Source organism: Dysidea avara, chromosome 4, assembly GCF_963678975.1.
Source record: "Dysidea avara chromosome 4, odDysAvar1.4, whole genome shotgun sequence".
In the NCBI taxonomy this organism is placed as follows: Eukaryota; Metazoa; Porifera; class Demospongiae; order Dictyoceratida; family Dysideidae; genus Dysidea; species Dysidea avara.
In genome coordinates, this window is record NC_089275.1 from 14,182,042 (window position 1) to 14,209,853 (window position 27,812).

The 27,812-nt window shown below is 37.6% G+C and overlaps 1 protein-coding gene across 1 annotated transcript in view; it reads right to left on the reverse strand.

Annotated features, from left to right (window-relative positions):
• Positions 1-1,356: 1,356 nt before the first annotated feature.
• Positions 1,357-27,812, reverse strand: part of LOC136253579 (fibrocystin-L-like) — a 36,287-nt gene continuing 9,831 nt past the window's right edge. Inside the window, exons 9-22 of the mRNA XM_066046245.1 lie at positions 26,255-26,312; positions 24,996-25,071; positions 24,491-24,544; positions 22,909-22,976; positions 22,754-22,793; positions 21,822-21,892; positions 20,918-21,028; positions 20,679-20,765; positions 20,058-20,563; positions 19,052-19,699; positions 18,067-18,358; positions 12,756-13,351; positions 11,839-12,277; positions 1,357-11,778 (exon numbers count right to left, since the gene is read on the reverse strand). Coding sequence (XP_065902317.1) covers positions 1,661-11,778; positions 11,839-12,277; positions 12,756-13,351; positions 18,067-18,358; positions 19,052-19,699; positions 20,058-20,563; positions 20,679-20,765; positions 20,918-21,028; positions 21,822-21,892; positions 22,754-22,793; positions 22,909-22,976; positions 24,491-24,544; positions 24,996-25,071; positions 26,255-26,312 — 13,164 coding nt within the window. The 3' untranslated portion in view covers positions 1,357-1,660. The remainder of the gene's footprint in view (positions 11,779-11,838; positions 12,278-12,755; positions 13,352-18,066; positions 18,359-19,051; positions 19,700-20,057; positions 20,564-20,678; positions 20,766-20,917; positions 21,029-21,821; positions 21,893-22,753; positions 22,794-22,908; positions 22,977-24,490; positions 24,545-24,995; positions 25,072-26,254; positions 26,313-27,812) is intronic.

Consider the following 27,812-nt stretch of genomic DNA (forward strand, 5'->3'; position numbering starts at 1 on the left):
CTAGTTTTATCCTAATATTGAACTCTTGTCAGATAGCTAGCTAGCACCTTGCACACTGTATTGCAGCCCAAAAGTACATGAAACTTTCTTGGGGAAACATGCCTCTAAACTAGCTGCCTTCAGGACTAACCCATACTACTTTCACTTTTACTCTAACTCTCCTGTTCACAACTGAATTAGGGATTTAATGTTCACTAGTATATCTTCAGGTGTTGCCATGCAACCTCCCTTGTTTCACTACTTTTAATTTCTGTGATCCCTAATCAAAATTCTTATACTTGTTTGTTTCTTTTTTGTAGCATTATTACGACTGGTGAACCCATGCATACCACATTATAACAGAAGGAATGGTGCCTGGTTTATTGTTTTCATCTGAATGCACCCAACTCTATCATTACTGAATTAGCGAAGTGGTCATTATACTGTATGTTCATTTCAGCTACAGTATGCTACACAGTGTTGTCAATAAAGAACACTTAGAGAAGGACCTTTGCAATCAATCCAATCACAACAGAAAGCTCAAATGATTCGTAGGGAAGCCATAATCATGCAGTGCTACCACAAATTGACACTTCGCACTACCATATAGCCTAAATATTTCAAGGGGCAAATATTTTGAGGTTGAGCAATGTTGCTAAAAATATAATTTTCGCAGATTTGCAATCACTCCCAAAATGTATTAGATTATATGGAGGTCAAAATATTTCAAGGGTAACATTTTTTATGATAACACCCAAAACTGCAAAATCAACAAAACTTTTCCCCTCGGATTATTTAGGCTATACGGTATCAGCAATAATAAATAGGACACAAAGGAGGACACAGCTAAGTCCATGAAGCATGTATTTTACATACTGCAGTATGCCAAAAGGCACTTGTCAGGCTGAAGTGACATCAAACAGTCAAACCCATATTCTTAGCCTTTATCTAGTTATGCTTGCCTAAAGGCATTAGTCAGTCAGTCAGTCAGTCAGTCAGTCAGTCAGTCAGTCAGTCAGTCAGTCAGTCAGTCAGTCAGTCAGTCAGTCAGTCAGTCAGTCAGTCAGTCAGTCAGTCAGTCAGTCAGTCAGTCAGTCAGTCAGTCAGTCAGGCAGTAGAAATTCCACTATAAGATTTTTAAAATTTCGTAGCAACTTTTTGGAAGCATTTCAGATTGTACTAAATGCACTTTTGGGCTTGGCTGTACTTAACCAATACTGCCAAGGAGCCATGAAGGTATTGTGAGGCTGGTTTTGATATTTTGGCCAGAAAAGTATTGACCCTTAATATACAGTACTACTTGATATCTCAGTATAATATGTATAATAGCTCTAGATGTCATGAAAAGTAATAGTATAAATAACACAGAATTCCATGAACATATGTATGTTGCAGCGTTGATTGTTGTGACATCAATACACAGTGAAGTACAATGCAAGTTATAGAGCATGAAAATACAATGCTACATATAATACAATGATAATAGCTATGCTGAATGCAAGCATTTAAAATCAATACAATTGCAGAATGAATAATGACAAGAAACATTTGTAGAGTTCAGTGTAAAAGCGTAACTACACCTTGCCTGCAAGGAATTTCTACAGTATGCATGCGTGTACTGTGTCAATAACAATGTTAGTATAAATGGTAACTGTTGTGCAACAAAACATTACTTAGTTGTCTACAAAGCACTTTCAGTATCATCATCTTCAGTTATCCCTGGATTAGAGATTGTAAGCTGATCACAGCTATCTTTTTGTTCAACTTTATTGCTGGCACTGAGAAATGTTGTATAATCATTTTGTTCAACATAAGCTTGTGTGGGTGTTTGCCAGTAAATCTCTCGTATCGTGTATTTCTTTGTATTGTCACGTGTGTCTTTGCTAGGTGCAACAGGAATCTTCCACACTCTAGAATGACTTCTCTTGTAGCATCGATAGGAAACAAAGGCCAGTATGCAAGATACCAACAGTAGAGCTGTACCGCCTACTGCAGCAATAATAATGATAACTTCTCTGTTAATTTCATCATCGTCATCAGATCCACCAGTAACACCTATGAATTGTGTTGTTTTGTTGATAGCAAAATAAGTCTGTCCGTTAAGGTCAATGGTAATATCTGTATTGGTGAATATCCTTATGGCATCAATAACATCTTTTCTGTTCTCAGATTGAACATAGAAAACAATCACAATACTTCCCTTGGCTACTGAAATATTATAGATTGTGACATCAGGAAGAATATCAGACAGTTTACTATGAACTGAAGCAACAAATGGTGTCTCATTATCACCAACTACAGAGTCAAAGTCAGCATCAAGTACAAAGCCCATTTTTGCTGAAGGATATACAATGATTTTTATGGTATAGTCTGCCCCAGTGACAATGATGTCAGAGTCTGGACTAGTAAATGCAGTGAACTCCATCAGGTATCTTCCTGGTGTAGTTATCAGTACTTCACTGAATGTAGCAGTAGCATTATTACTGTCAAATTCAGCTTTCCATTCTAGACCAGTTAATTCATTTCCAGTAGTCTTCACCACTAATTTAGCAAACCATCTTCTGCCTCTCCATCCAACATTAGAAACTCTTTTCATGATTCCTTTATCAATTAGTTCTACAATAGGATATGGGGACAATTCTAATGCAGTGCTACCAGATTGAGGGGCCTCAAAGATGCCAATAACCATTTCTCTTTGTGAAACATCAAATGGAGCAGTTTCAACGGTAAAAAATTCCACTGGTGGATCAGTAATTGTGAATGTAAGAACATAACCAAAGCCTGGATGACTGATGGAAACATTAGTAAGATTAGCATATCCCCCAGTAAAGATGGTCTTCATGCTAGGCACCACTTGAACACTGTTCTGACCAGTGCTGGATACATTTATAGATGCCACCCATGGATCAACTATTCCAAGATTAGTAACTACTTCTCCATTATTGTCATACACAGCAAGGATTGGAGTAGGAGTCAGTGACAGCCCCTCAATGCCACCGGTGGGTTGAGATAGCAGTCGAAGTTCTTTTGGAATAGCTAATGTAATTGAACCAGTTTCATTAGGCTGTTCAGCACTCTGCTTTTCTGCAAAAGTTAGTGTACCATTCTCAACTTCTCCTGGTTGTGGACCACCTGTTTCTGGTGTTGCTCGTACACCTCCAGTAGGATCTACTGATGGTGCCACTGGTGGCTGTACATCAGCAGATAAAATAGATACATTGAGCATTTCCTCCAGCTGACCAGTTTGAATAACCTCAGCTACCATACTAGTGACATTCTCAAGAGCATCAAAATCTAGAGCATTTGGATCAGTGGTGGTAGTTTCATTAGTTGCTGTGTCGTTTTCATTAGTAAGAGTAGTTTCAGGTGGATTACCAATCTCTATTTCCACAGAAGTACCTTCTACTTGTCGCTTGCGGTTGCTAGCTTCTGAGATAACATTCACAACTTTGATTCTGCTCATATCAATACCAAGCAAAGTAGCAAGATTAAAAATCAAGTTCTCTTCAAAAAAATCATCAACAGTAACAGGAGGAAGATGAATTGCCAACTGGATTACAGGAGCTGTTCTAATAGTAATGGGTGTATTGCCACGAAGGATGAAGTACAACCTTTTGACAGATCTTTCATAAAAGTTAGACCCTGCTGGATCATCAAGTGTAGGAATAAACTGATCATCTGGTAATCTGGGATCTTTGGAATTATATAATAGCTCTCCATTTTTATCCACTTCTACATTTTTTGCATGGACTAAAGTATTTCCATAGTAGACATCTAATCTTTGTGCACTAGTGTACACAAATGCAATTCTTATAGTATCACTTTCTTCAGCGTACAACAAGTGAAATCTCATGTTTTGTGGATTAGTACTAGTTAGGGCAATTTCATAGTTTAGTCCTGGAGCAATGATGCCATAAAATGTTGAAATTCTTTCTTGACAAGTGTAGCCACCACACCATCCATGATCTTGTGGTCCATTGAGTATATCAATAAAGCCATTAGCAGCCAGAGCAAATGGTGACAGCCTTCTCACTTCTGTGTCTCCATCTAAACTCTCAAAGATAAACATTAGATGGTCTAGTCCAGTACATTTGTAGGCATTCCACTGTGACATCCATGTGCAGTTGGATTCGGATCTATTACCACCTCTCACAATTCCTTTGAGAGGAAACAAGTCATTTACTGGAATTGGTAAGCCATTTCTTGGATCAGCAGTTAATACTCTCGGAATACGGTAATCTCCAAGACCTCTTCTGGGATCTCCACCCCATTCAAACTCTGCTTGTGATATAATTGTCCCATCAGAACCAGAATTCAACAGTGACCCATCTAAATCCTTTATAAGAATGTGTTTCTGTGCATCACAGTCCAGGTCAACGCAGTCAGAAGGATTTACTTTACCAAGACTTGGTCTATGATTAAAGTACAATGAATTGCTATCAACATTAATCAGTGTAATGTTGGATACATAGGTTGGATGTTGACAGTCTTGACTTGCAGGATTACTCTTAAAAACAACATCACGTTTAGTGTTTCGTGTGACAAAATTTATGAATGTTACATCATTTAAGGTTGTCAAGCCACTTAATGCTGGATATGAAATGACTGCAGTCCAAGAAGATGTAGGGAAATGTCCCTCACTAGAAGGAAAACTAGACAGAATTATTCCAACATGGCCACCTCCTGGTGCTAGCATAGGAGAGGATGAACCAGGTGCAGAAGACACCCTTGGAACTATGCTGTCATCTGCTAATGATAGATATGGACTAGCACCAATAATGATGGTGTTTTCAATCCTTATCTTCTTTGTTGATTTCTGATGTGACAGAGAGCTTGGAGAAAATACGTATGATAGGATGGCTGCCTTGTTATCAACCAAAACATTATTATGTATGTAAACTTCTGGTTGAGTATATGTGAATATTCCATAGTGATAACAGCTGTAAATTGTGAAGTAACTGAGCTCAAAGCATGGAGACATCCCATCACTATATCCAACATGTATTCCATGTAATGTGGAATGAGCCACATTTCCTTCCCATCGAGGAGTACCATTCACTACTGGAGAATTGCACGATTCACCATTTATGTGGAAACCTGCCCTTGCACCACCTGCAGCTGCATTTCCAACCATTTCCAGGTTTCTTGCATCATTCAGCACAAAATTTGCAGTCCACTGAGGATTTTCAGTATCCTCAATCCCAGGATATGTCCCAGGAAATAAGGCAACAGTTGCCATTGTTTTTTCCAGTGTGTGACCCGATCCTTGTAAAACCACTGAAGGACCAACAGTACTATGAATGACATTATCAGAGATCAATACATTGTCTGATGCAAATACACCAATGCCAATATTGTAGCCATCATGAATACTGCTTCTTCTAATGTATGTAATTTCAGTGTTAGTTATACTTCTGGTGTTTGATATAGCTAATGAAAAGCGTGGATCAAATGAATCAGCATATTCTACTTGTCCACAATTGCTGATTTCTACTCCATCTAGATGTGCATTTCCAATACGCCTTACTCGAAAAATATATGAACTAACAAAGATTCTGCATCCAAATGATTGCTTTTCAGTTGTAGCCAAATCTCCACTCTGTATTTTGATATTTCTTGTCAAGAGACCTACTTCAGCTCTCTGTATTAATGTATGACCGTCTATAATAGTCTCTTCACCCAGGTGTTTATATCTTATTGTGCCATTTAATGTGATGTTCTTGCCTGATATATCAAGAATGTGAAACTTTTCTGTATGTAACATTTCATAAGAAGTTGATGCTATTATTATCTCTTCTCCTACTCTCCAGTCTGGAGTGTCAACCACTTCTATTGTGTCAGATCCTGGAAGTACTGTCTGCGCTAAATGTGTCCAAATAACAAGTCTTTGCTGGCCATGGAGACTTAGTTGCCCAAATACACCAATAGCTTTTGCTCCAAGGACTGGTCCAGATGGTGGTAGTATAACTTCTCGTGAAGTTTTGTTGCCATGTAAAGTAAAGGTGGCCATGTTTTGAAATGGTTGAGTTGGTGACCCAACCACTAATTTCCCTCCATCGATAAGTATAAAGTCTGCTTCAATTGTGTGATTTAATGCATCTAAGAGTTCTAGTATCCCACAAATAGTAAGGTTAGCAAGTCTTGGGATCGGTATATCCAAAATGACATGTGAAGAACATTTAATAAAAACTCCATCACCCTCTTTAGGCACCTGCCCTTCATCCCATATTGAATCATTTGACCAGTTTTGTGTCAGATTGTTAGGAGCATCTGGAGGTACAGATGGTGTTGGAGTTGGAGTTGGTGGTGGTGTAGGCGCAATGCAGTCTTTGAAGTAACAACGTATTGTCCTATATGTAATAGAAAGCTGTCCTCCACCAGGTTGACCTTTCACCAAATAAGTAAGAACAAAGGATTCATCAATGTACCAGTCGCCTGTATTGTGGACAGCAGGATCTGGTTTTGTGCTGATTGCAGAACGTACCACTCCATTTATAGTAACCCTATCTACTGGCTGAGAGTAGTTGCGAGTAATCAAAAAGTAGTCATTTTCCTTTAAACCATTGATGATCATAGTATATGAAATATTTGCCAAGTGTTCAAAATTGTCCCATCTTATGTGATATTCATAATTCTCAGGTAGTAAACCCATTAGCCCAGGTGGCCCAATTAGTCTACTTTTCGAGTAGGGTAGAGAAGTGGTTCCATGTTCATTGGTCATGTGTAATGGTCTTTTTGATATAATAGACGGTGTCACACTGTGTATGGCTACTCTTACAAAGCCAATAGTGGCATCACAGACACTGCCAGGGTGTACTGAACTGCTACCTTGATGTCGAGTACAGTTATCAGGTGGTTGTACACCGCTATATGGGACTAGTGCCCCACCTGGAATGTCAGTCAATGAACCATCTAAGTCCCTATGTATAAACTCATGATTCCATTGCCATTTTGCCATATTTGGAGAATTGATGAAGGTGAGTTTTTCGTATCTTGCAATGAAGCCACCTTGTGAGCCCCCACAGGCTGAACATGCTCCAAATGCTACACAACCTGATCGATCAAAGTTAACAAAGGTAGTATTAGAGACTGTTAAAAAATAAGATCGCGGTCCCTTCAAGCCTGTACCAGTACAAAACCTACTGTTGCCAGAATTAAGGTCACTATGGCCAACGATGAGTGTGTTTTTAATTAGTGGTCCTTGTTCACCCCATGCACCATAATTTTCCGCAATCTCAATGCCAGCAGCACCATTGTCTAACATTATAGAATCATGTACTTGTAATGCTCCGACCCTTAAATGGAATTCAATTCCTCGGTTGTTCTTCCAAGCCAGTAGTCTATTAAAGACAGCAGGTTGGTCTGCCCCACCATTACACGCACCATTTACTTTGGGGAAATATGTTTGAAACACCCACAAACCATACCAGCCAAATGAGTGTGCACTGTTGTTATTGAATTCCCTTAACGGAACATTTTGTGGGCATATTGTTGTAGTAAATGATGGACCACTAGGATGCCTCTCCAATCGATACCAGAATCCAAAATGACTGCCACCAGCAGCTGCATTCCTCCTTATTATATTGTTTGGGTTGACAACCCAGAAAGTAGCAGGTGTTACATCAACATTAAGTAAACTACTGGAACCTCTCACAAACACACCAAGGTTATCTTGAATTATGTTACCTACTTCCACTCCATCTTCTAAAAAGTAAGCATGTCCCATTATATTGTAAGCAACATTCTTTTCAACCAACAAATTGTTGACAGCATGGATGGTAACAGCTCTGTTGAAAGTGTGGTGGATACCACATCCCCTCACGTATGATCCACTAACATCTCCATTGAGATGGAAATGTATTGGATAGCGACCAAGCTTAAAAGCTTGTCCAGCATGAGTCACTTCAACATATTCAATCCTCCCTGTTACCAGCTTCTGATTTTGTACTGGTGCATGTAACATGATTTGTCCTCCAAATTGATCACTACCAGTTTCTTCTCCAAACCTTCCTAGGAAGCATGTCTGTATAGCAAACTGGCCTGGATTAAATCCTTGTGGACATGCTGGTATTGTGGTAACCCATTCCTCTATCCTGTTACCTTTGAAAACTACATTTCTGGTCAAGTAACCTACTTCAGCACTAGTATCAATGTATTGTCCAGCTATTGTTTGCTTAACAGACAAGTGCTTGTAACGTAATGGAGGATTAATAGTCAGTACAGTCCTTGACCCATCAATAGCAGTGATTTCTACTTCTTCATTTTCCCTTTGACTATAGCTAGTTGATGCTATGACAATTTTTCCACCAACTTCCCATGGTACAGCTTCTTGTAAAGTAATCATGGTATCTCCTGCATTTGCAGTAGTGTCAAGTTTAGTCCATGTTACATTGAGTGGAAAACCATGCAGGTCCAGTGTTCCGTGACGAACAGCTAATGTCTTAGCACCATATATTGGTATCTCTTGAGACAAAACATGACCATAAAGGACTATTTCTGCTTTATGGGTAAAAGGCTCATCTTCAGTTCCCACCTGCAAGGCGCCATTATCTGTGATCAGTACAAACTGAGTATGCAAGCTGACATCTTGAGTATCAAGGAACATCACAGTTCCTCCTTGAATGAGAAGAAATGACAAGATGGGAGTATGTACATCAAGTGCTAAAGTCTGTCCTTTTGGTACTACCACAAAGTCACCTTCTACTGGTGGCGATTCTCCTCCCCAAGTGTACACAGAACTCCATAAATCTACATAGAAAAATGTAAGTCCTCCAGACTCAGCAAAGTTTCCCTCAACATTAACCAGTACTTCACTTTTAACAGTTCTGCCAATGGCACCAGTTTGGCAGGTAATTGTTGAATCATTCAATGAGATGACAGAACACACTACTTCACTGATAGTTACATTAGCACTTGGTGAAAATCCACTGCCTGTTATTGTTAATGTAGTTCCTCCAGCTGTTCCTCCCATTAGTGGATGTATGCTTGTGACTTTTGGTGTTAAGCTATCCATGTAGGTATACCCATCTTGTATTACATAACTAGTACTCCTACCAGTCACGATAACATCACAGACTACATCTGATCCAGTGTAGGTAAAACTTGGTACTTCACAATTTAACATGGTTAAACTAGGAGGATCATTAGTAGGAATACAGGATTGATTGCAGATTGTGATAAATGTTGAAGCTGGCTCAAACCCCACACCGGAGACAGTAAGAGTATTTTTGCCAGCAAAACTTCCTTGCATTGGGGATACTGTAGAAACTCTCAACACGTACAGAAAATTAGTGTCACCTACAGCAAATCCTACACCAGTTACCAAGATATTAACCTGATAAGATCCAGCAAGTGCTGGTCCCACAGTGCAGTTAATTTCTGTTTCAGATGTGGAATATGTGATGCAGTAAATGCCACCGATAATAACCACATTGTTTACAGCATTTGTAGTAAACAGCTCTCCAGAAATAGTTACATTATCACCATGTTGGCCTGAAGTTGGACTGATGGATGCAATCTGTGGAGACGTTTCAGCTGTATTGTAATTATAGGGAGCAGTAGGAAAGACAACATCATTGACCATGACTCTTACAGTGTTATGCCTAACTTTAATCGGTGGTACAATACAGTGAACCACAGAGTAATTACTATACACAACTTGACAATTTTGTTCACCAATTAACACAGTAACATCAGATGGCTCACTAGAAAATCCACTACCCATAATTACTATGGTGTTGCCACCCTCAACACTGCCAGTTGATGGATTGAGTGATGTCAGTTGAGCTACACTTGTTACTCTAGGAGATATAGTGAACGTGGCCTCACCAGAAGATGTGACAACTCTCAAAGTGTAATCTCCAGCTGGAATAGGATAAAGTGTACAAATAATAGACAAGTTAGATATTTCTATGACATCACAAGAGTAGTATCCAACTGTCACATTATATGGTGAAAGAGGTAGGAAGTTATCAAATGTTAGTGTTAAATTGGTGGGAGTGTCACCATAAAAACTGGTAGGGTCTACTGAGGAGATTGTTGGTGTGGATGACATGGAGTAGTTGAAGTAGCATGAGGATAGTCCACACCTAGCTTCTAGTCCATTAGTAGTTACCACCACTGCAATCTGAAATTCTTCTCCTGAACCAGAATATGCTGGAATTGTGCAAACAATATTGGTGTAGTTGTAAAACAGTATGTCACATTCATTGCCATCAATGTCCACTGTTGTGATATCAAGAAATCCTGAGCCTGTAATTGAAAGCTCCTGATTACCTTGGACAGAACCAACTTTGGGAGTGTAATTGTCAATGAATACATAGAAAGTGATTGTCCTGTTAAGTTCCTCATTTATAGCAACTAGGGCATATCCAGCACCATATACTGAGACTTCCACTGCAAGTGGCTCGTTGATAGGCACAGTAACATTTTCTATAATGCAGTCAATTGATAAAAGAGTTGAGTCTACTACAGTACAATCATAGTCTCCTATCGTCACTGTGTTAAGTTCAGTAATATCTGAAAATCTTTCACCTGTGATGGTGATTGTATCTTGTAGGGTAGCAGTGAGTGGAGTAATGGCAATTACCACTGGAGTGGCACATGAGAGGTATGAAAAAGTGACAACTTCAGGAAATGATGCACCCTCACAAGATGATATACCTGATCCAGATGAACCTGATCCTGATGCAGATGAACCTGATCCTGATGAATAAAATTCTGATGAACCTGATCGCGATGAATAAAACCCTGATGGACCTGTTAAACCTGATCCTGATTCTTGACTGCCTTCAATGAAATATTCAGCATAATAATTCTTGATTCTCACCATTACTGGGAAGGTAAGTTGAGTTACTTCTTCAACAATAATTTCCCCTCTAAGTTGTGTGAAACTATCAAAATTGCTAACATAGAAGTACACACCAGACTTTGAAAAAGTATACGTAAAACTTCCGTCACGCATATGACCAGTTCTGAATCCCTGACCATCATAGTCACTTGAGCCATTGGCAACCTGGAATAGATCAAGGGAAATTCCACCACTCCATGTCCAGTCTACAGTGTCCCCTGGCTGTATTACAACAACTGATGGGTCCCAGATTAAAGTGGAATTTATCAATGCAGCTTGTACAGTAAGAGTTTTTATGGTACTGCCTGTTATACATGTTATGTAAGAAGAATTTGCAGCAGTAATGTTACATGGAATACCACCAATTGTGACTTCTATTTCAGATAGGTTAGTAGTAAATCCACTTCCAAATATGGTGATTAAAGTTCCACCAAGTGTTGAGCCAATTGCTGGCATTATGTCAAAGACTAGAAGTTGATAAAATACTGGTGGATATAAAAATTCTGAATTACCAGTTATTGCAGATTCTTGAACTGCAAAGCCAAATCCATCAATGCATACAAATACTGGGTAAGTGTTAGGCTCTTGTGGTAGAGCCGTGCAGGTTATAGTAATGTTGCTGTATGCTACCACGTCACAATTTAAACCACTGATTGTGACACTAATATCTGATTCATTCTCTGGAAATTGATCCAGACCAACAAATCCTGACCCCCTTATAGTGATGGTAGTCTCTGTATGTACAGCTAGATGATAAGGTGTGATACCAGTTATTACAGGAGTAGCTGTAGTTGAATAGTGAAAACCATTTTCTAGGACAGCTGTTCTGCCATTGATATTGACTGTAATATTAACCATACCTTGTGGATGAGGACCACTCATGCAAGTGATATGTGTATTATTTGACTTTACAATGGTACAGATTACATCTGCAAGCCATACAGAAAAGGCTCTGACAGGAATTTCTGATGTAAATGAATCATTTAAAAAGCCAGTGACAGCAAATTTACTGACAAAATCAGTCATGTCTCGTTCATCCACTTCTGGAAATCCCTCACCTTGTATAGTGACTAGAGTACCTCCTCCTATACTACCACTATCATAGTCATACACACCATCAATAGTTAAGGTATACTCAAATGTAGCATTACTCACTGCAAGACCTTTAGACTCAATCATGACATATACATCATATGTACCAGCTGTGTTTGCACCAGCCATGCATGAAATAAAACTATCATCAGCTTCCAGTATGTAACAAGGAGCATCACCTATTGTCACACTTGTGACATTTGGAGTAAAATCACTACCAGTGATATTAACAATAGTTCCAGCTTGGCCAGTAATTGGAGAAATGAAAGTCACAGTTGGGGTCATGTTAGCTGAGAAAATGAAACTGCAGTTGTCATTTTTGCATGATGATGGGATTTTGTTGATTATGACCTCAACCTGCAAAACATGTATATGTTAGATAATATACGTATAATCATGCTAACTGCTTTATAAGAATTATTTGCTCATTGACTGTTTTATTAGAGTATCTTGATTTTCACAGAGGTCACAAACAAAGACCACCAATGTTTAATTGAGTTTTTTGGATTTAAATGATGCACCAACTAAAAGCCCTTCCTTCTTCAGCTGTATTTGGCCATATTGGCATTATCAGCCTTGGCATCATGACTAAACCGCATTTGTACAAGCTGAAATAAAAAAGATTAGGTGTGCAGTGAGGTCCATTTGTGAAGAACTAGTGTACAAGAAAACTAGTCAGTTGTTCATAAGTTTTGAAATAATATTATATAAGCTTAAGTTCAGTGTATACTAGTGGCATATTTGCTTGTTCTATAGCATTTACTTAAAGCAGTTACATATACACTTTAGTTGAAAATGTGTGTACATGAACGATACATATTAACTACAAAATTACCTGAGGATTATTCTTAGGAAGTCGCAGCATATCACCTCTAAATGGCCTCAAAAATACTCCACCATCAGTTATTGTCCGTGCTGTTATAGAAGTAACATTCCCTACCTCTTGTATCAAGCCACTTCCATCAACAACCAGCGGCTCATAATCCAGTACTTTGCCCAGCCATCTGATGTTGTATGTGGTACTGTGACAAGTACTGCTCATTGTAACTGCCAAATCACCAAAATCAAATGTCTGTTCTAGCCATCCTTCTAGCAATGAGGCACCAGCATTATATGGAAAGCTCTGCATTGTTTGAGAGCCTCTGGCATAATGTTGTGATGCAGAGACTGCAAATTCACCTGTCACCCCAGATGTTGCAGCAACAGTTCTTTTGACAGCTATTAAGTCATCATTACTAGCAGTGTAACTCAACAGTGGTATACCAAAAGCACAGTTGTATACTGTATATACAATGGTGTAGGTAAGATATCTTGTAACATACATTGATGAATTGGAGACACTAAGACCTTCATAAGATATTAGAGTGCGACGTACACTTATGTCACTGATGTTTACTCCATTTTGATTGGCCGGCATTTTGGTCACAGTGACTGTGTCAAAAAAATTAATTATACTTGTGCAGTTTAAACTATGCAATACTCAAATAAAGTGTAAATACATATCGTATTTCATTAGTCTACATACTGTGTGGTGGTTACATACAGAAAGAATGATTATTAGGAAGACCTTATGTACACTGTTCATCCATTTACGTAAAACTTAGCTACTAGTACACTGGTATATCCTTAGTTAATTAGACTATCCTAAACGTTGATTACCTAAACAAACTACTGTTTTGTTTGGTGATGCGCATTCTATAAGTGTGTTTGAATGCTCTATTAGGAGCAATATTCTGTGTGTAAATCAAGAATCGTCTTATATCTAAACACACATATTATAATTACTAAAGTAATCATATATCTAATCCAAAACAGCCAAGCTGTAAAAACAGTGTGCGGCCCTCAGAAAGGCTATGGTGAAAAAAGATGTGAAATCCAAGATGGCGACAAGAAATGGCTGTGATGGTAGGTTAATGGTAAAAATTTTAATAATGACAATTCAGGTAAATTTTGTGAAGCGGCACAAAAATTCACCTGAATTGTCGTTATTAAAATTTTTACCATTAACCTACCATCACAGCCATTTCTTGGCTGCCACCTTGGATTTCACATCTTTTTTCACCATAGCCTTTCTGAGGGCCGCACACTTTTTTTACAGCTTGGCTGTTTTGGATTAGATTTCATTTCTTTTTGTATTTGTATACCCCAAAGCCGGCCTATGGCCAGCTTTGGGACTTTTTTAACCTATGTTTTTTTTCTTTACTACGGGAAGACGAAAAGATGAAGTAGATGTACTTTAAATATTTTATCAGTAAATGTACAAATTCTATATATAAATACATATGTGATCGGATTTGCGAAAAGGGGTCCTCCACACACATCCAATTTGCCAACTTTGACAATTGATAACTTCAGATTGGAAAGAGCTATTGCCTTGAAATTTGGGCAGTGGTGATTTCTTTGCAGCTGAACTCTCTACATGATAGTTTCTTTGTAGCTGAACTCTCTACAAGGTAATTTCTTCTAGCTGATCTCTCTACAGGGAGATTTTTTGTAGCTGAACTATCTACAAGGTAACTTCTTCTAGCTGATCTCTCTACAGGGTGATTTGTTTGTAGCTGAATTCTTTACAGGTGATTTGTTTGCAGCTGAGCTCTTTACAGAATGGTTTCTTTGTAGCTGAACTCTCTACAAAGTAACTTCTTCTAACTGATTTTTCTACAGGGTGATTTGTTTGTAGCTGAACTATCTACAAAGTAACTTCTTCTAGCTGATCTCTCTACAAGGAGATTTGTTTGTAGCTGAACTCTCTAGAGGTGATTTGTTTGTAGCTGAATTCTGTACAGGTGATTTGTTTGTAGCTGAATTCTGTACAGGTGGTTTCTTTGTAGCTGAACTCTCTAAAAGGTAACTTCTTCTAACTGATCTTTCTACAGGGCAATTTGTTTCTGGCAGAATTTTCTACAGGGTGATTTCTTTGCAGCTGAACTCTCTACATGATGGTTTCTTTGTAGCTGAACTCTCTACAAGGTAATTTCTTCTAACTGATCTCTCTACAGGGTGATTTGTTTGTAGCTGAACTATCTACAAGGTAACTTCTTCTAGCTGATCTCTCTACAGGATGATTTGTTCGTAGCTGAATTCTGTACAGGTGATTTGTTTGCAGCTGAGCTCTTTACAGAATGGTTTCTTTGTAGCTGAACTCTCTACAAGATAACTTTTCTAGCTGATGTCTCTACAAGGTAGCTAGTTTGTAGCTGAACTCTCTACATGGTGGTTTCTTTGTAACTGAACTTTCTACAAGGAGACTTCTTCTAGCTGATCTTTCAATAGGGTGATTTGTTTGTAGCTTCACTCTCTACAAGGTAACTTCTTCTAGCTGATCTCTCTACAGGGAGATTTGTTTGTAGCTGAACTCTCTACAGGTGATTTGTTTGAAGCTGAACTCTCTAAATGATGGTTTCTTTGTAGCTGAACTCTCTACAAGTTAACTTCTTCTTGCTGATCTCTTTACATGGTGATTTGTTTGTAGCTGAATTCTGTATAGGTGATTTGTTTTTTTGCAGCTGAGCTCTTTAAATAATGGTTTCTTTGTAGCTGAACTCTCTCAACGTAACTTCTTCTAGCTGATGTCTTTACAGGGTCACTAGTTTGTAGCTGAATTCTCTACATGGTGGTTTCTTTGTAACTGAACTCTCTACAAGGTAACTTTTTCTAGCTCATCTTTCTACAGGGTGATTTATTTGTAGCTGAATTCTGTACAGGTGGTTTGTTTGCAGCTGAGCTCTTTAAAGAATGGTTTCTTTGTAGCTGAACTCTCTACAAGGTAACTTCTTCTAGCTGATGTCTCTACAAGGTCACTAGTTTGTAGCTGAGCTCTCTACATGGTGGTTTTTTTGTAACTGAACTCTCTACAAGGTGACCTCTTCTAGCTGATCTTTCTACAGGGTGATTTGTTTGAAGCTGAACTCTCTACAAGGTAACTTCTTCTAGCTGATGTCTCTACAAGGTCACTAGTTTGTAGCTGAGCTCTCTACATGGTGGTTTTTTTGTAACTGAACTCTCTACAAGGTGACCTCTTCTAGCTGATCTTTCTACAGGGTGATTTGTTTGAAGCTGAACTCTCTACAAGGTAACTTCTTCTATTGATCTCTCCACAGGGCGATTTGTTTGTAGCTGAACTCTCTACATGGTGGTTTCTTTGTAGCTGAACTCTACAAGGTGATTCTTTCTAGCTGAACTATCTCTTTCCATAGTTGCATGAACTCCCTACAAGGTAACTTCTTCTAGCTGATTTCTCTACAGGGTGACTTGTGTGTAACTTATCTCTATACAGGTTTCTTATTTCTAGCTGATCTCTTGAATTCTCTTCAGGGCGACTGCTCTATTAGGATGACTGCTCTATTAGAGTATCTCGATCTCGCACTTGCTGCATCAAGTTGAATTTCGTGTTATAACTCCGTGGCTTTAAGTCTGATTCTTCTACACCATTGATGAGCCTTTCTAAGATGATTACTCCATCTGTACAACGATTTTCAAAGCATTGCCCCTAGCGGTTTATCTGGTAGGCGTGGCAAGCAGTCGTTTTTTTATTAGCTGATCTCGATTGCGTAATTGTTACACACTGTTGGTTTTTTCGTTGTATCTTCCTGGTTTTTAGCTCGATTTCTTTCAAACCACAAAAGGTTTGAGGTTCAATAGTTAACCTATTCACCCACCGAGTTTCAGCGTCTTCCCATACGCGGTTTACCCTGTAGGCGTGACAACATATTGGTGTTATTTTTCGTGAATAATCGCTCATAACTCTTTGCCTGTTTATCGTATTCCAGCCAAAGTTGGTACCGAGATGCGCCTTTATATCCCCCTTCTGTGTGCCAAATTTCAAGGCAATCGGATGTGGCGTTCGCGTTTTATAGCAGATTTTGTAAGTGTGCGACAAGAAAAAGAAAAATAAGAAGAAAAAAAACGAAGAAACTGAGCCAATTTTTGAAGTCGCATATCTCGGGAACGCGCGAAGCGATTTCGCTCAAATTTGGAATGTAGAGTGCTGCAGTTGGAGGGCATGTCCACAGTAAAAATCGTCTTGTTTCATCTAGGAAGCACAGAGCTACGGAGGTGCGAAAATTGCGTTTCTTTCTTCCTGTCAATATACTCACGGGTGTTACGCGCCAGCTTCTTGGGCCGCACGACACACTACCGTGTGTCTTGATTCCTACTGCCTGCTAGGTACCAAAAACAAGTAATACTACATCTATAAACTGAAGTTTACAAAAAAATTAAAGCTTGATTGGGGATCACAGTAGTGAAACAAGGAAGGTTGCCTACACCTAACAGATATACTAGTGGACATTAAATCCCTAATAGTCTATATCCATGACTGAATTATAGAATAGATGTCCACTAGTATATTTTCAGGTGTAGGTGACCTCCCTTGTTTCACTCTTTTTATTTCTGTGATCTTAAAATTGAATTTAACATTCTTAACTTTTCCTTATACTTGTTTGTTTAGTTTTTGTAAAGATTATAATTGGTGAATCCAAGTATACCACATTAGAATGGAAGGATGGTGCCAGGCTTAATGTTTTGTCTGAACAAGTGCCCAAACTATCAATTACTAAAATAGTGATGTGGTCATTATACTTCATTTTCAGCTATGTTCAGCCCATTACACAGTGTTACGAAGAACACTAGGATAAAGGCCTCTGCAATCAACCCAGTCACAATGAAAAACTTGAATGATTCCCATCAAACATAGAGAAGTCATCATGCAGCTTTGCCATGAATCAACACCTTGCACTGTCAGCAAAGATAAATGGGACACAAAGGAGGACACAGGTAAGTCCATGAAGCATGCATTGCATGTGCTAAGTATGCCAAAAAGCAACAGTATGGAATGAAGCGATGTCGAACAATGAAAAGTCAAACCTGTAGCTTAGCCGTTATTTAGTAATGTTTGTCTGAAGGCATCAGTCAACAGTAGAAAATTCCACTACTGAAATAAAAGAAATTAATTTTGTAGCAACTTTTTGAAAGTGTTTCAGGTTGTACTGAAGGCACTTTTGGACTTGCTTATATCTCACCAATACTGCCAAGGCACCAGGAGAAGGTATTGTGAGGCTGGTTTTAGGGTGATAATTTTGTCCAGAAAAGCCCAAACCTAAATATGCAATAGTATTGTACTTCATTATTTGTGGTACAAGTCTTACTTTGATTGCTTCCTTGTTGTATGGAAGCTTCATCAATCCACAAATTGCCATTTCTTACGAACTCCAACCTGTTAACAGTATAATCAATACCAACTGCTGCATATCTGCTGAACACAGTAAAATATTCATAAAGATTGATACATCTGTAAGACCAACTGGTGGTGGAACGTGGAAACTCATTTTCAGGCAGTGGAATATCAATACGTTGAAGATTTCTATTTCCATCCTCCAGATACACATAAGTGTGACTGATCAGTATTGAAGGTAAGGCACCACGATATGCAAAGCAAAACTAAAATAAAAATAAATTTTCTTTATAAATCAGTCAAAGCTTGAATTAAAAAGAAATAGTAGCTATAAACTGTGTATGTAAACATGTTGTATGTACTAGAGATGCATGCAATGATACAGTGTGTAGACGTATCAATATGTTGCTTCTGGTGTATCACAATACAACGATATACAAAGTGGAGTCTAAACAATGGTCTATGTTGATTTTAATGTTAATTTTTAAGAGAAATAAATGAGCTAATGTTCTTTGAGAAGCATTGCATACTATTTAGTTTAACCACAATGTACAATAATTTGATTGTCAGCCATGTTAACAAGCCACGATATGCCAATATATCACGATACACGATATATCAATACGGTTTGACTTTGTATCGATACAGCGATATTGTCTACATACATACATATACGATATATTGACATATTGTTGCATCTCTAGTATGTATGCATGTACTGTACCCCTAAACATCAGAACACAAACATTCTATAAAAAAGCTATACATTATAATAATGATTGACTCTGGCATAGTTATGGCTACATCATTATGGGCATGTAATTATTCTGGGCAATATTTGCTCACCCAACACCACAGTCAGTTTGTTTGTATGCATGTTGTGGTCTCTGTCTTAAGAAGTCAAATCAAACTCATCATGATATAACTACGTATTACATTATCATACGTTTTATTCTTACCCAGTTGTACAAAATCACTGGAATGTCTCCCTTAGTTTGTCTAGTAATATCATCATTGCTTCTACCAGCTTGGAATATACGAGTTGGATTTCTCACAGAGTATCGTCCACACTGTGGATCGACTATGTTGTCATACGCACCCCAAACGTCACCATTGGTACCATCATAACTGTGTGTCCAGTATACCTGACCAGCTTTAGATTTAGTACAAACAACAGAAACGAGACCATATATTTGGTCTCTTAAGAAGTTGTTGTTGCTATCTGGTAGGGAAATGGGTTCTGTTAAGCGAGTTGGCAAACCTAGCACTAAATCAGTAGGAAAACGACCCGTTTGAATTGTGGTGATGGTGATATTAATAAGTGACGAGTCATATTCTCCAATTTCCAAGGTGGTGTTTCTCTGAACAGCCTCAAACAATACTACTTGAAATATAGTTTGATCATCAACAACACTCTTGGTCACTACAATGCTTGAAGCACTAGCCCCATCAATGATTGTTGCCACAGCTGAGTAAAACTGATTTGCTGATCTGCTGGCAGTTAAACTGACTGGTTCTGATGAGCCATATTGTAGTGTGAATGGTGAAGATGTGGATCCAGTGATTGTAACATTTAGTATCATTGGTTCGACATACATGGTAATTTCCTACATAAAATAAGCAATTTTATATAATTAAAAGTCACCATTATAATAATGTATTTGTGCATATACAAGTACTACTAAGGTACACTGTAATCAGAGGGATCTTATAGCTTAACCAATTGCATGTACAGTACCTGGCAACCCATAACTTGACTTGTGAATGTGGTACCAGCTTGAAACGTGATCGCCTAGCATAGCACTTTGAGATGATAGAGGTTAAATGAGGAGTTATGATTAGTTAAATGTTAAATATGGAAATTTGGAAAAACTATTTGTAAGAGCAAATCCATTCACATAAACAGCTGTACTCCGTGTACAGGGATGTACGTAAAATACTATAATAGATCACTTGCAATCTTACATGTGTTTCCCTTTTAATCTCAACTGATATGTGAATCTGTTGTTCTTCACGCTCTCCATATACTGTATGGGAAGTCACATTAGTGTTGTGGTATTTAGCACCAAATCCAACAACCCATGGGCCATTATATTGAGTATGTAGAACCTCTAGATAACATGGTTTACCACCAACTAGTTTAACTGGTGTAGATTTCTGGGTACCATAAGTATTCCAAGCAAAAGTATACCCTGGAACATTAGCTATCAGTCTAGTATGCTCTGATGACATATTTGGGCTAAGATAAAATAAGCTTGCATCATCAGACCGGATGTAAAATGTGTACAAACCGCTAAATGGAGGCACAAAGAATCCAGAGTATCTAGAGTTGAAATATCCATTGCTTCCAGATGAATCTGTGATTTCAACGTAGCTTTCTTCATTGGCTGAATTGCTACTTGCAAACTGTCTAAATTCATTAAATGAGTTTCCAAAATGTTTATACACTCCACGAAGTAGCCCTCTACCACCTACAGGGTATGTTTAATAAAGAAAGGTATGCAATTATGTACATATAATGTTAGACCACATTGTCATCCTGAGTACAACAAAATAATAGATATAGATAGTACAAATTTTCACTACCTGGATAATAAGTAAAGCCTCCTTGACTAGCCCTTGTGACACAAGTAATTTCTGTTGTGGTGATATCCTGGATGTCACATGGAACAGCTAGGTGATGATATTATAAATAGTAACAACTGTGCAACATTAATTTCTCTACAGTCTAGAGCCCAATTTACTAAATGAGCAACAACATTGTATAATTAAAGTGCATATTACCAACATTCAATGTAAACAAATGTCCACAATATTTCTCTCACCTCCTACCAGTACCTCAAAGTCAGTAGCATTAGGATTAAAATATCTTCCAAAAATTGTTATGGTAGTTCCTCCATTGATACTACCCATATTGGGACTGACTCCTGTTATGTCTGTACAGTGACGAGTATATAAAATTAATGGAGAATATAACAATGTACATAATTGTATTGTATGGCATAGAAGTCTACAACTTCCACTGTACATTATGTCATCAAAGTACTATAGTTGTATGCAAGCAAGCATGTGAACACAAGTATGTCAAACCCGACTTGTATTCATCACGCACATACATACACGCATGCACGCACAAGCACACAGTCACACTAACACACAAGCACACACACACCCATACAAGCACACACACACACACACAGTCACAGTCACACAAGCACACACACACGCACACAGAGTCGCACTAACACGCACGCACACACACACACACACACACACACACACACACACACACACACACACACACACACACACACACACACACACACACACACGCACACACACACACACACACACACACACACACACACAGAGTCACATACATTATTATTTATTACAGTCAACCTGTACTCTAATAGTGCCGTCACAGTGATGGTATAAAACAGTGTGACAGGGCAATCAAATACTTCATTGTATTTATCACCAGAATAACATCCAAGTATATAGTTATATTAGCACACTGTACTTCTGCAGGGCAGACTAGATAATCTAGTTCAGTCATGGTACTGTCATTTTGGTTATCAATATGTTTAAATGGTGAAAAATGCAACTTCAATAACTTCAAAAGCTTAAGTAAGAAATTCATTAATTTTATCCCTTGCACAAGGTACAATATACAAATAAACAGTATACGTACAATCACACACAGTATGCCATATGTAATCAAATTACCAGCATGAGTTTGATATAGGTACTTTCTCAAATTATTGTCCAGTGAGTAGCTAGCAAGTGGGGTGATCGCACTACATATTTACCAAGGTACAAAATAAAAGGCATTTACTATTAGCTACAATGAACTCAAAATTAATACTGAAAATGTATTATAAGTGAAATTATAGAGCAACCAGATGTATCATGAACCAGACCCTAAATCTCAGAGTGGCACCTGTTGATTAGAGATTGGTTATAAGCACCCCCTCAGCAAACTACTGTAGCTATATCCCATGTCATTTTATTTCCATAAAATGACAAATTTTGGTGTATGTTATTGTTGTTAGCTGCATGAACTATAATAAGTGAAATGAAGCTTTCCATAACACAAGGCACTACTAACATATGCATTTTCAACTTTGTAATATCATTGCTCACAGATAGTATTACTGTATCATAAGCCACTGCTGTATCAGAAGCCATAGCATGCAACAAGGTTGATGAACACAATTGGCATGGTTGGCTAATCTTTTCCAGGGGGGAAAGAGCACTTTAGATAGGCACCACCGCTCAGGGGTGTCTGGTTTATGGTACTCCACAGCCAGTGCCAGTGTGTGTGCCTAATTCCTCATACCTAATAACACTCTCTTTAAAATTTGCTGTAATGTTTCCTCAACTAGGTGTTTTAAGTTTGACTATCCAAGGGAATTAGCTATATATACAATAATTATGGCTAACTTAGTCAAAGATATATGTATCACTTATATCTGGACACTTTAAAAGGTGCAATGTTGCACCAATTATTGATACTAAAGTACATAAATAAAACATTAGTTTTGTGCATTAAATCTGCTATACAAATGAAGGGTTTAACATGATTGGAATTTATGAGATACTGATGCAACATCATTATAATATATTCATAAAGTACTTCTCTAAACAATAGCACGTACCTTCCATAGTTTGGAACAATGAAGGTGGCATTCATGGAATCTTTGTAACAAAGACAAACACATATGCAGTACTATAAAGTTGCAGTTGTATAGTGTAAATACATACTATCACATGTAAGATACTCATAGCATCTAATAGAACATTCAATACTGACCTATTCTATTTCCAGTCATTGGTAAACATCTAACCATACCAGTTGTGCCTGAAAGACTACTGGCATACCTATATAGCATGAATACATTTGTGACCAAATTTGACAAAACAAGGCTTCCACACACATCCAATTTTCTATATAACACCAACTGTAACTTGACTACTCAGTACGCTACAGTATTTATTAAACAACTGTCCCTCTGGGGACCTTCAAGGAGGCTAACAGTAAGCCTGTGAAGCAGAGAGTCAGAAACCTGTAACTCTGAGTGCAGAAAAAATTCCAGGCCAGTCGGTGAATTGATCTACAAACAGCTTGCAGTCTAGGCAAGTGCCTGAGGAGCCACACAACCTGGGATCCAGGATTTCCTCTCATTCAGCCAGTACTTAAACATCTTGACTTTGGTTTTTTCATTTAAGGGTTATTTATAGGATAACAATCGATCTTAAAATTTTCACACCAATCTTCCATAGCATTGTAAAATATCAGGTCAAAATTTGTAATGGTATACTCCTACAATGAGTTATGTCATAAAAGTGGATGTGTGTCAAAGCCTGGTTTCATCAAATTTGGTCACATTTATACAATGAAATATAAAAGTTATGAATGACAACTTTCATCAAGCTGCATGCAGGGGTGATGGAGCTGTCCAAAGAGGATGGGGGGCAATCTTAGCAATGAATGTTATTATGTTACACAGTGCACGGAGTGTGAAGTTATACATTCTATTCTGGAGGGTCAAGCATGCTCCCAAGAAAAGTTTCAGACTTTAAAAACTGTGCTGTAGTACTTTTGTTCTTTTCACTGTGTTGTTATGATAAATCAAATAACTTTTTCAAGACGCATACTCTAATACTTTATTAAAGTGGTTGACTGCTCTATTAGAGTATAATAAGAAGGATTATAATCCTTCTTATTACACATGGAGATACTCTAATAGAGCAGTCAACCACTTTATTAAAGTATTAGAGTATATGTCTTAATTAAGCTTTGACCAATAAAAAAGGACCCCATTTTGACCCACTGATGCGTGCTGTGTGCATGTGGTATATATAAGGGATTGACAAGTATTATTATTAAGACACAATACTGAATCTACCATGCAGTGTACTGATCATTAGAATAGTAAGTATATTCACCCATTCTTAAAATGTGAAACAGTGAGCTTAATGGACATAACTTTTTGCATAATTAAATAGCACACAGTGTGTATATGGCAGAGTATAATTGTGACATGTTATATATACGTATATATATGTACTTCGTTCACGAATATTTGAACAGGGCTCTGTATATTAATGAATGGGGTTTGATTATCCGAACTTTTTGCAATTGATTATCTGATCAACATGTCTTGGTCCCAAAAGGGTCGGATATAATCAAAGGTGTACTGTACGTGGAGTAATTCCCTTAACTGGCTTGTGACAGCATCTTAAGCAGCCTCTGCTGTTTTGTGCAGTCCTGCCAGATACAGCAGTGTGTTTATATGCATAAAATATGCTGAAGTGTGATAGAAGAGTAGTCAAATAATAACAATTCCCACAACTCTCAGTACTATCTATGAATGTGTGCTTAAGCAACTTACGATACTCCAGTATCAGGATTAACTGGATCGCATACTTCATCACCAACAAACAGTCTAAAAGTGAGGACCATTAATAGCAACATTTTCGTGTGTGTGAGACCACAATATAATATTTACATTATACCAGTAATTTTATTACTTTCTATATAGCTAGCAAAATTATACTATTGGGACATATATACACTTCAAAATAAAGTTTAAAAAGTTGTGAGAGAATGCGAATTGCTTTGCAAACCCTTTTGTAATTAAAAGTTATCTTCTGTGTTGTAAGTTATGGGCAGGTCGGCCTAATTGCTTAATGTTGTAACAAGGAGCCCCTTCATGTTGTAACAAGGAACCCCTTGATGTTGTAACAAGGAACCCCTTGATATTGTAACAAGGAACCCGTTGATGTTGTAACAAGGAGCCTCTTCATGTACTAACATACACATGATAGATTATTTATTGTTGTACTGTACTATATAATCATGCATAAAGAGTATATAAAAATATACATGATATCTACCTGGAAATAAAGAGATTTTCCTCTGGGTTTCCAACATTAGTAGTGTATGTCCTACCAGTAAGAAGCACCACTCCTCCTGCATATTTATGTACATGAAAAAAGACCTGTAAACCTTGATATATATAGGTGTCATACTGATTATAATCAACCTATACTGTATTAAGAATAAAAGAGAAAGCCATTATTATGCTAGCATAATAGAATAGGTTTTTATTAGGTTAGGTGGATATTGAGATTAATCACATCAAAAATGAAAGATGTTTATTGATGAAGCAATCAATGAACAAAATATGTAAATTTATTTCCCTCTAAATCAACACTCTCTAATAGAACAGTCAATGTACAAGATTTTCAGAAATGTTTGGTACATTGGACCATAATACCAGTATGTCAATTGACTGACATGTAGTAATGAAAGATAGAAAGGATTATAATCAAGACATTGTATGTGACCTAATTTGGGAAATTGTCGACCTACGCACATCAGTAGACTGTGAGATATGCAATTTTTAACACGGAAGGTCAAAGGCTACAAGCTTGAAATTCTAACCATGAAGTCAGCCAACCATAGTAACAGAAAATGGCTAAGTAGGTGATATGGTGTCTCCAGCTGCAGCCTTAATATTGGGTTCTCAAAACTACAAAATTGAAAGAAAACATCTGGGAACTGTCCAAGGTTTTTCATGTCTCTAGCTTCGTGTTTCAGCTGGCCAGTGGCATTGTAAGGTGCCACCAGAGTGTTCCCAATGGCTGTCACATATCTCAAAAAATCCACTCATGAAAAGCAGCCTGGTATAGCTGTGTGCGAATGTGTAAAGTATTGGTGTGGCTATCCATTCATGGTGAAAAGTGAATTTTACTGGTGTCAGAGCTCAAAATAACAGCCTGTCATCTGTCATTTCCAACCCAAAAGCCACAATGACCGACCAAATAAAAAATGGCCTGACATTATGACCTATCAAATAAGCTTTTAAAAAGCATTGTATACATAAACTGGTTACCGTTATGTATCCATGGCCGACCATGTTATGTGTTTTGACAGATAATGTAAGAAGCCCTATATTGGGCTCTGGGTGTGTGCATAGATTGATGATTATCAAAAATTTGGACACATATATCTAAATAATTATAAAAAAAACATATTTTTAAATTTATAAATAATCCATAGTGTAATAGTTATTATGAACAGCTGTGTACTTTATTAGAGTATTATTGATTTAAGTGTTACAGCACATGTCACTATACAATATCAGGTATACCTGGAGTACTAGCAAGTGGACCAACAGATAGAACTGTTGGTGTTCTGCCATCATTATACTAAGAGAGTAACACAAGACACATAATACTTGCAGGTAAAAACATTTACAAGGTGTACCATAGTGTGAAATTAATAATCACTGTTTTTAACTTTGAAGATTTGTTGACAAGTAAATGCTGTGTGTACGTATGTGTGTGTGTATACAGAAGAAAACAGATGCAATTATATAGCTGCATTTCAGGAATATACAATTTCGGGAATAATTATAATACAGTAGGTGAAGAAAAAAGAATGCTAGAAAGTACAATAGGTACATGTAGCCTTAAAAGCATATTCTGCAGGTCCCTAAGCATCTTGTATGAGTATAAAAAGAGTACGTAAATTAGTGTCCAATATGAGTTCTCCTTCAACCCATGGCCACTTTGCACTCAAACAACTCCTAACTGATGAAGATATTGGGCTAGCAAGCTCATCACAATTTTCCACAAACATCATTCTAACAAGCCATCATATAATGATGCCAATCTTGTACTCTTGGGGTCTGAGAAAAGCTGCTCGGAAACTAGTAAAACTTACTAGTTCTGAAGAAAGGATATGTGAAATCTGGTAGTCTATCATCATTCATTAGTCTAGCAATCAAAGTTTGATTAAAATGTGAGCTTGATTTTGTGTTTGTGTGTGTATGTATGAGTGTACGTGTGTGTGTGTGTGTGTGTTTGCATAATATGTGGGATAATCTCAAATTTTGATCACATAATACTAATTGCCAACAGTCTATACTTATAGGTCAAACATACAATATAGTAGGCATATGTACATCACTGTACAGTAGTGGATCCTTACTAATCTGAACCTTATACACTTATCTGAACAGCTCAAGTCTGCTCCACTAAACATTATTTTATTATTAATGTGCATTCTATTAGAGTAAATGTATGTTCTGTTACGTTAATTGAACAGAGCTTTAATTGTGTATGCATACGTAAATGGCATGGACTTCATTTATCTTACACAGATTAGCTAATCTGGACCCTTTCGTCAAACACCAGAAACAAAGGTATTCAGATAACCATTTATATACATCTTCTTGTGATTATACTTCATCATTCAGTAGATTACAGATACATACATATCAATACCCTTTTGCCTGATGTAAAGCAGAACTTGTAGCTATACCATGAGAAGCCATTGACTCAGGATACTACCTTGAAATACTACCACCAATGTGAGCCTGTTAATATAGGGAGTCAGAAATGTGTAACTAAAACTATGTGAAATGCAAAAATACATCTCAGACCAGGTGTTGACTTGATCCCCAACAACATGCAATCTAAGCATGCACCAAAAGAGCCAAAACTCTGCATCCTCTGCAGTACGTAAACACTGACTTCTTACCAGTGATGGGTTTTATCACTAGGAACCTGTGAAAAGGCTAAGCCTGTAAACACAGTGAGTTATTGGAAATTGAGAAAGGCATACTAGAGGTTGAAAATTCAATAAACAAAGTGCACACATCCTATTGCTACATCATGACATTTAGCTAATATTTGTAAATTATA